This window comes from Nicotiana tabacum, chromosome 12 (genome assembly GCF_000715075.1).
Source record: "Nicotiana tabacum cultivar K326 chromosome 12, ASM71507v2, whole genome shotgun sequence".
Lineage (NCBI taxonomy): Eukaryota > Viridiplantae > Streptophyta > Magnoliopsida > Solanales > Solanaceae > Nicotiana > Nicotiana tabacum.
Genome location: NC_134091.1, coordinates 109658331 through 109668446, shown reverse-complemented (window position 1 = coordinate 109668446; position 10116 = coordinate 109658331). Strand labels below are relative to the sequence as shown.

The window sequence follows — 10116 nt, the reverse complement described above, 5'->3', positions numbered from 1 at the left end:
CTCTGCATATATATCTTATTATTCTCTAGATATTATCTCTGCAGAACTTTGGCTTTAATTATAATTTGACGACAATTCTTTAGCTCTAGAGTTTGTATAACGTCTTATTTGGTGTGAATGCAAATTCTTTTGGGGAAGTTAGGGGCAGGGGCAGTTCAAATTATATATTTTCTAGCAAGTGTTTAAACTGTAATATAATTAGGTTACGTCAAGAAATATAATGTCTCCACTTGGCACATTAACTGCTCCTATTACATTGAAGCTTTCAAGGCAGCATGGATAAAATGGGCGTGAAGTGAACCACATACAGAAAGAAAGCGTTTCACAAAGGCATTTGATAATCAGGGCATCCAAAATTCTCAAAAAAGACTTGAAAATCAAATATACAAGATCACCATTTACTGCTCCTGTTTAAACTGTAATATAATTAGGTTACGTCAAGAAATATAATGTCTCCACTTGGCATATTAACTGCTCCTATTACATTGAAGCTTTCAAGGCAGCATGGATAAAATGGGCGTGAAGCGAACCACATACAGAAAGAAAGCGTTTCACAAAGGCATTTGATAATCAGGGCATCCAAAATTCTCAAAAAAGACTTGAAAATCAAATATACAAGATCACCATTTACCCCCCTTATTATGTGACATAACAAAAAAGGGGGTTTTGGCAACAGAGTCTTGGCTGCATCTTTCTATAACAATCTCGCATTGGATGTAAAACAAAACCAGAATTCTGGACCCCTTGGTCCTCCAAAAAGAATCCGAGATGTCACAAGCTAAATTATTTTGACAAAGAGAAGAAAAGAAAGTCACTGAAGCTTATAATCTACCTAGGCTGCAGATTCCTTGGCAATCTTCTCTGCCTTGGCAATGACCTCATCGATTCCACCAACCATATAAAAGGATTGCTCTGAAAGGTCATCATATTTGCCATCCAACACTCCCTGTCAAAAGAAATTAACAGAGCATTCATCAAAATGGGACCAAATAGCAAGAAAATTAGATCACCAACAGAAAGAGAGTAGGTAAAGGTGCACACAACCTAAATCAAGGGCAAAAAGATGGGAGGGCAGAGGGAGAATTCAAAAGCATTCATCAGCATCAGGGAAAGTAATGTTGGACACATAACTTGAGGAATCGACCAAAATGGTCCTTAATGTATGGGAGTTGGACCATTTTGGTCCTTGATATACCACTTTAGTGATATAGTCCTCAATATATCTAAAAGGCGATGCATTTGAAATCTTAAATCTCACGGTTTCACTCAATAAAGAGGTTTAAGGTTAACGGTGCCTCCACACTGCAAACCACGAGATCCTCAAAACACAAAGAGACATCATTCTCAGCACACAAAACAGACGAGATCAGCCCCAACTTCGAAAGGTCTCCCTCTTTCTCAGAGATCAGATGAAGAGCTTTTCTCTTCTCTTTGTTTCAGTCAGCAAGAAGGCATTGTTGCGTTTGCAGGACTTTAATCTCTCTTTTTCTGGCATGCTCACTTGGCAGCTACTGGAAGCTCTAGTTAATCTTATGCCATTTAATTTTCTTTTTTCCAATTTTGCAGACCTGTAGCTAATTATATTTGTCTGTGTTACCCAAAAAAATTATCTAAGAAGTTTTAAAGAGTATTACTGATGTTGGTTCTGAGATAGTGAAAGAATTTAGAAGCTTCGTCAAAGTTGTCTTTAAAGAAAATGTTACACGAAAGAGTATCTCGAAAAACTAAGAAACTTCATCGTAGTTCTGAGCTCAATCTCTGTTAATGTAATAGATTATATGAGGTTTAAGAGTATCTAGACTAAGAGATATTGCAGTGTGGGAGTACGGTTCATATTTACCAAGTTTTCGAGTAAAACCATGATATTTAGGGTTCAAAACCAAATGGATCACCTTTTTAGATATATTAAGGACTACAAAACTCCACTGCAGCGAGAAACCCTCCATATAACAATTGGATCCAACAATAATATACTCATATTTTGAAGTCCAAAACTCCAAATGACAAAATATGAACTGACCAATATGTTGAAGATTGAGGAGATATATTACCTGGAAACTGTTAATGCTCTCCTTCAAGTCGACATACTTTCCAGGGGCACCCGTGAAAACTTCAGCAACATGGAAAGGCTGGCTAAGGAACCTTTGGATTTTACGTGCACGGGCAACAGTCATCTTATCGTCTTCACTAAGCTCATCCATACCCAAAATAGCAATAATATCTTGAAGATTCTTGTAGTTTTGAAGAACTTTCTGTACCCCACGAGCAGTATTATAGTGATCCTCTCCCAAAATGTGAGGTGAGAGCATACGGGATGTCGAATCAAGTGGATCGACAGCAGGATAGATACCAAGCTCAGAGATCTGGCATCCAAAAGCAATGAAATGACCAAAGTTAAACTAAATCCATCAAAGGTGAGTTAATGAAGTTACCACACCACATTAACAATGGCATTATACCTGACGGGACAAAACAGTTGTGGCATCCAAGTGAGCAAAGGTTGTAGCAGGGGCTGGATCTGTCAAGTCATCAGCAGGCACATAAATAGCTTGCACGGATGTAATAGAACCTTTCTTGGTGGTGGTGATACGTTCTTGAAGACCTCCAAGATCTGTAGCCAAAGTTGGTTGATAACCGACAGCAGATGGGATACGACCAAGCAAAGCAGACACTTCTGAGTTAGCCTATCAATATAACATGCACATAGCATTTAGCGCCACACTCAGATTTCATAAAATAAGCAAACATTATACATGATGGAGACAGAGGTAAGCTGACCTGAGTAAACCTGAAAATATTGTCAATAAAGAGAAGCACATCCTGCCCCTCGGCATCTCGGAAGTGCTCAGCCACGGTCAAACCTGTAAGTCCAACACGTGCACGAGCACCAGGGGGCTCATTCATTTGACCATATACAAGAGCACACTTGCTTTCACTCTGAAATGGTTGAGGTCACAATATGTCAGGCAAGCAACATAAAGGAATAGCACTATGAGATATAGAGTAAATAATTTTGATTAAACTAACTTTCTTCTCGCCTAGCTTGATGACACCACTTTCAATCATTTCTCGGTACAAGTCATTACCCTCTCGAGTGCGTTCACCAACACCAGCAAAGACAGAGAAACCACCTGAATAACATAGTCAAGCCACCCAACTGATCAGCTTGGCAGTGACTTTTATATGAACTTTGTAAAGGGCAACTCGGTGCACTAAGTTCCCGCTATGTGCTGGGTCGCAGAATTTTATATTAACTTTATAAGGAGGTAAAAAGAAATCAGTCCTAACCATGTGCTTTTGCAACATTGTTAATCAGTTCCATAATAAGCACAGTTTTCCCCACACCAGCACCACCAAAAAGCCCAATTTTTCCTCCTCGTTGGTATGGAGCAAGAAGATCAACAACCTGACCGAAAGCACAACAATGATAGAATAGTCATCAAGATTAAGTCTAACAAAGAGCAATACCAGAAGAACCAGTAGCACATGTAGCATTTCAGACAGAGTGCGGATATACACCACCCAAGAAAATAAGAATTGATGAAAGTACCTTAATACCAGTGACAAGAATTTGTTGTTCAGTGGCTTGCTCGACAAAGGCAGGAGCTTCACGATGAATTGGCAAAAAGTGATCGGTAGCTGTAGCCATTTTAACAGATTAAGATGCAACTATCAGAACCATTCTTATGGAAAAATTAGAATATGGCATATCCAGCAGCAATTATGACTTACTAATTGGGCCTCTCTCATCAATTGCCTCTCCAATGACATTGATGATACGGCCAAGTGTGGCTCTACCGACAGGAACCTGTTATCACAAGAAGCAATCAAGCTCACAACAAATTAAACAAGTCCAAGCTCAACTAAACATAAAAAAATCCGTTATACAGGAAAACTTGGACAAGAAGGAAACAGCCAAAATGAAGGTACTAAAAAAATTAGAAGACACCATGGACAATGAAGCCAAAGCTAAGATGCCATGCTCCAGCATAAATATGAAAAGAAACAGACAAAATAATGCAGGAAAATAGATATATGTTCGCAGTATAGCAAAATCTTGCACCATATCGTTTCAAATCTTTTATCCAATTAAAAAGGCTGCAATTGAGTGGGATAAATTTCTGATCCGTTAAGTTCACAACTATAATAAGTATCTATAATAGCAATGGATGCTTCAGTTGGGAGCAGAGAGATGTATGCCTTCTGGAGATGATAAGCAAACATGAATCATTCACTCCCAAGGTAGTGAATTACTACAAACTTCAAAGATACTAAGTTCTTTCAAATTATATACTGAATCAGGAGGAAACGTGAATTATGCAACTCCCTGAGTCACTCCCACTTTCATAGCTTTTCAAAACTCTCATGACAAATCACAAGGGCACATACAAGTTTTATGCGAAAAAACCTTTTCTTTCACAATAATTAGAATTCTAAGGCATTTACATGAACAAAGCAAGGAGCAAACGAATGTCTCTCATTTGATGAACATAAGCAAACCTAGGTACACCACACTGCCCTACTGTCACACTTGCACTTCAGCTGGTACCAAGTATTTCATACTCCTATCAAATAATCGTCAATGCATATGCCATATGCCCATCCCAAACCTAAATAAAGGAGTATTCTATTATAGATACTTGTTATATTTGTGAAGATCAGATATTTAGTTTTTCCTTTTTAGTTGTTACCCATGTTCTCATCTCAGCTAACATTTTCATTAATATGCAAATCTAAAACAAGTATTTTGCTGTGTATAATCCTCGTAGAGTGATAATATTAAAGGCATTCCGATGCAACGTGCCAACTGGAGAAGACTGCACACCCAACTAATTTAGAATTCAGACATAATTGATTGATCCATTGATTTACTCGCCCTAAACAGATTCCATCTAGTACATTAGGTGATTCAACCGGTTTTCAGTTTTAGAAACTACATCAAAACTACAGATCTCGTGCATTAAGGATCTAAAAGCACTTCCAATCTACAGATAATAAATAGAGCTCCCACATCGTCAAAATCCAAAATTTGAATGTAACTTTAACAAGTAATGGTAACACAAATCTTTTGACTTACGGTGATAGGAGAACCAGTATTGAGGACGCGTTGACCACGAACAAGTCCTTCAGTACCATCCATAGCAATAGTCCTAACCATATTCTCACCCAAATGCTGAGCCACTTCAAGCACAAGCCGGATCTGATTATCCAACACTTCGAGAGCGGTCAAAATTGGTGGCAAACCTTCATCGAATCTCACATCCACGACGGCACCGATGACCTGGCACACCTTCCCGATCGAACCAGCGCCGGTGAACTCATCGGTGATTTTTCCGGACGGTTCACTGCCGGACTTCGGTGGTGTTGATGGCTGAGATGCGGGTGCTGCTGCAGAGGTAGCGTACTGTACGGCGCGGTTTAAGAGGAATCCCTTAGGGGACGCGCGTGAAGAGGCGCGTGCAGCGGATTTAGGGATGGAGTTTCCCAAGGATCGGGAAATTGGACCGCCGCCACGTTGAGCCGACTGACGGAGGAGAGAGGCGAGAAGCCTCCGAGAAGCCATGAGGGAGGGTTTGGCTAGAGAGAGAGTGAAAGGAGTAGAGAGAGAAAGGAGAGAAAGAGACTGCTAGGGTTTGTGGGAAATGGGAAGAGCTGATTTATCAGAGCCCACTGTGGGAGTGTGTGATCCGATTACTGCTTTACTGTGCTTAAAAAACCAAGGAGCATTTGAATTTGTTCTTTTTTTTCCTTTTTCGCTTTTATTCCAACTTTTTTGGCGAATAATTTGGACATCCTTGTGTTTTCAAGTATGTGCTCCACACTTGCTCAAAGTGAGACTCAATAGTTATACCAACTCAATAAATTTAATCTATAAAATAAAAAGTACGAGTACATATAGTGTAATCATAATTAAGATTAAAAATTTTGTGCAAGAATCAAAATATATTATTTTGTATTTATTAATTTGATGCAAATAGCAAATATGAGTAAATATTTTCTGCGCACTTGATACGTACAAATAATAAATGAAAAATTCATATAACATAATTGGATAGTAATGTAATATTGTACATCACGCAAAGACTTCATAAGCTTGACTCAAATATGCGCAAATTTCATTAAGGTTTATTTTTTATAAACCGGTATTATAAACAAAAATTACACTATTAATTGTTTTAAGACTAACTACAAGTAACTAATAATTCTTTAATATATGTGCATTGTAACTTGTTACAAGTTATTACTAATATAAATTTTTCACACTTAATATTTCTTTTTTTTTATTATGCTTATACTCAATGTTTCTATTGTCCCAAGCAGAATAAGTCTGTCTTTATGTAGGTCTCTAAACTTGTTGATGACCATTTCTTCGTGACCATTCCAAAAGGCAAACATATTATAATTATTTAAGCTATATAGGAGAATTGTGGAATACAAGAAAATAAAATACTAAGAAGAATGATAATTTTGGTCATTGATTTAATTTTTCATTTATGTTTTGGTTCTTGTATTTTCTTGGGATGAGCAAGTTGATATCAATAAAACTAAACGTGCAGACAGCAACACCATCTTCATAAATTTATTTACATAATTTTCTTCAATGTTCTCCAACAAGAAGAAGAGGATGAGAAGTTTTTCCTTTATCAATTTGAAGTGCTGTTAACGATTTCTAGGAAATTTAACTCGTCACTGAAGTTTTCATAATTCGAAAAAGACTACTCAACTCTTGATTTTTGATTTAAATTATGTACATTTATATGCATATTGCCTCGCACTTTATTCATATTTTGTGGATTTCGTATATGTAATGTAATGATTTGTACTAATTCGTAGTATTTTTTTTGTGTAGGAGTCCCGAAGTCAATGTGGGATGAAAGCGCACGAGTTGAAGCAACAAGAGAACAAAAGAAGAAAATGGCCCAATGTAGCCCCCAGGTCAGCGAGTCGCACTGCAGGCGCAGATTACATATGTGATTTTTTTGGGCAACAGCCCAGCGCCAGAGCTAGCGCGATGCGCTACCCTGGACGCTGTGTGACGGGATTTTTTCTCACTTCACTCCGGACAAGGTTCTTCCTCCCTACACCCCCCTCCTCCCCTCCCCCCAACTCGTATAAAAAGAAGTCTAAACCTATTTTGGAGAAGGAGACACAACTTTGAGAGGAAAACTCACACACGGAATACTCGAGAGCAAGGATTCTCTGCCTTTCTTCATCTTTCTTAGTATTTTCAGCTATTCAAACACTTATGAAATTGTTTAACTTTATCATGAGTGGCTAAAACCCATAAGTTCTGGGGTTGTGATTTAGCTATGAATATTGTTGTTCGAAGTTGACTTTACCTTGATTATACAGTCAGACATCTCTATAACAACAACCCTATATAGCAACACTTCACTATAAAAGCCAAGTTTTTTCGAAACCAATTTTCATGTTATGTTATAATATATGTTCTATATAACAGCTCTTTGTTATAACATCCAAAAATATTCGGAACAAACAAAGCTATTATAGAGAGGTTTGAATGTAGTTCGCTAATATATAATTGTTTCTTCAATTTTGTGATTAATTGCTTAATTGTCTAGCCAACAGTTAGGTTCTATTTACTATCTATGTTATGCTTGGGAAAGCTACGTTTAGATTAGAGAATAATTGAATAGGGCATGATCTTAACTATGAGTGGGGCGGATTTATGATTATGATAGGAATATACCCAATCACCATACTTAATTTAATATCATAATCTTAATGCGTTCTTAACAGATTGATTCCATAGGAATATAGGCGTTAATCTATTTTGAATAGGCGAGTAGTAATTCGGGAGAATGCTACGAGAGCAATTACGCGATTAATTAGCCGTCATGGGCGAATTGTACGAAAGGGAGAGTTAATTAGAACACAATAGGAATGGCAAATTGATCACAACTCTGAAATGTTCATCTCTACTAAATTCTCAACAACTATTTTCTGCTTGATTAATTAGTTACTTGTACATTCATTACTTAGTTATAATCACACTATTAAAACTCTGATTGACTCGATTGAATAATAATTTTAGTGAAATTAGAAGTAGTTAATACAAGTCTCTGTGGGTTCGACACTCTTCTTATCATTATATTACTTGTACAACCACGTATACTTGCATGTGTGTTTGGGAGTGACATGTTTTTTGTGCCGTTGTCGGGGACTTGAATATTGACTACTTTACTAGCTTTTACTTTTGTTGTCTATTTCATCAAGTCTAATGTTTCTTATTGGTTGCTCTGACTCTCAGGAATTTTGATTGAATGAGAAGGGTCAAGAGGCAAGATAAACTTCAAGGCTTTGACTCCGAACCTGAGAGAACATTTCACGGGAGATTGAGAGAAGCAAGGGACACATATAATCTTCAAGCACTTGTTCAATTGCATGTGAACATGGCAGATGAGCAACATATGGCGGTTCAGGGGGTGGCGATGCCTAGCATTGATAATGTCACCTCCATCATTGTGAAGCCCAGAATCACTGGGCACTTTGAGCTGAAATAGAGCATGATCCAGCTACTACATGCAAACGAGCAATTTATGGGTCTTCCACATGAGGATCCACAACAACATATTCTGAACTTCTTGGAGATTGGTGATACTTATATCACTAATGGAGTCATTCCGTACAATGTGAGGCTTACATTGTTCCCATTCTCTCTGTTGGGCGCAGCAGAGAGGTGGTTGAAGGAGGAACCGGTTAATTCTATTACATCATGAAATGATTTGGCTAGAAAATGTTTTGCACGGTTCTTCCCCTCAGGAAAAACTACAAAGATCATAAGTAAGATAGTCGTTTTTAAACAGAAGTCAGTCGAGTCTTTATATTCAGCTTGGGAGAGGTTCAAGGGGCTGCTTAGAGATTATCCTCGTCACAACCACACTAATGAAGTGTTGGCTCATACATTCATAGAAGGGCTACATCCTGAGACAAAAATTGTGGTAGACGCTACAGCGGGAGGTCATGTGTTGGAGAAGAGCTTTGATGAGATTTTATGCACTATTGAATAAATTTTCAAAAAGTAATCCTCACTGGCAAGGAGAGATGGGCAGACACACAGTTCAAAAATCTACAGGAGTCCTCAAGTTAGACGTCGTTTCTGCATTATCATCACAAGTTGCCACATTGGCCAACCAAGTCAACAAAATGACCTTGGTTATTAATAAGCAACAAGCTCAGCCAGTACAATAGGTTCGGATATTTTATGAGGTATGTGGAGAGGGTCATATTAGCGATCTATGCCCAGCAAATCTAGAGTCTATATGTTTTGTGGGTAATGCAAATCGGGGCCAAATAAATCAATATGAGAACACTTACAATCCTAATTGGAGGAACCACCCAAACTTTTGTTGGGGTGAAAATCAAGGTGCTTAGAATCAGTACATGCCACAAGCTCCTCAATAGCAATATAGACCACCGCAGGCTGAACAACCAACGAGCTCAACAAGTCACATTGAGGATATGCTAAAGAAATTGTTGGATGACCTACAGGCCCAAGAAGCAGCCCACTCAATAGTTATTCAAAATTTAGAGCGACAAATAGGGCAACTTGCCAGTTCCCAAAATACTCGACCAACTGGGGCTCTTCCAAGCGATACTGAGGATCATCCTAAGGCATCTATTAATGTTGTGTCACTAAGAAATGGGAGACAGCTAGAAGAAGTCCCATCGAAGAAGAGAAAGCAAGTGACATTTAGTGAAAAATAGGCCACCACTAAAGTAGAATCAGAAATTGCAAGGGAGTCAGAGAAGCCAGTTGAAGAGGCGGTGGTAAAGCAACCACAACCAATAGTTGCGAAGCCACCACCTTATTCTTTCAAAGATTGCAGAAAGTGAAGGATAATGCTGCTTACAATAAGTTTCTTGATATTTTGAAGCAGGTGCAAATTAATATTCCGCTGGTAGATATCTTGAGGGTTGGGACTCTGCGTGCTTTGATTAGTGATGAAGGTATGCATTTCTGCAATCGGTTGTTAAATAACCTTCTAGCCAAGTATGAGATCCATCACAGAGTTGCCACTGCATATTATCCGCAAATAAGTGGACAAGCTGAAGTGTCCAATAGATAAATAAAGCAGATACTAGAGAAAATAG

At 38.2% G+C, this 10116-nt stretch overlaps 1 protein-coding gene and 1 non-coding gene across 2 annotated transcripts; both read right to left on the bottom strand.

Annotated features, from left to right (window-relative positions):
* Positions 1 to 549: 549 nt before the first annotated feature.
* Positions 550 to 5820, bottom strand: LOC107776036 (ATP synthase subunit beta, mitochondrial). The gene is made up of 9 exons (XM_075226811.1): positions 5078 to 5820; positions 3733 to 3808; positions 3551 to 3639; positions 3289 to 3406; positions 3028 to 3131; positions 2779 to 2937; positions 2460 to 2684; positions 2052 to 2363; positions 550 to 946 (listed from the first exon to the last, which is right to left on the bottom strand). Exons 1-9 carry the CDS (start codon positions 5561 to 5563, stop codon positions 833 to 835), a joined length of 1683 nt encoding a protein of 560 aa, XP_075082912.1. The 5' UTR covers positions 5564 to 5820; the 3' UTR covers positions 550 to 832.
* Positions 5821 to 8795: 2975 nt separating this feature from the next.
* Positions 8796 to 8902, bottom strand: LOC142167726 (small nucleolar RNA R71). The gene has a single exon (XR_012697812.1). It is a non-coding gene; the product is annotated as a small nucleolar RNA R71 (small nucleolar RNA).
* Positions 8903 to 10116: the final 1214 nt, after the last annotated feature.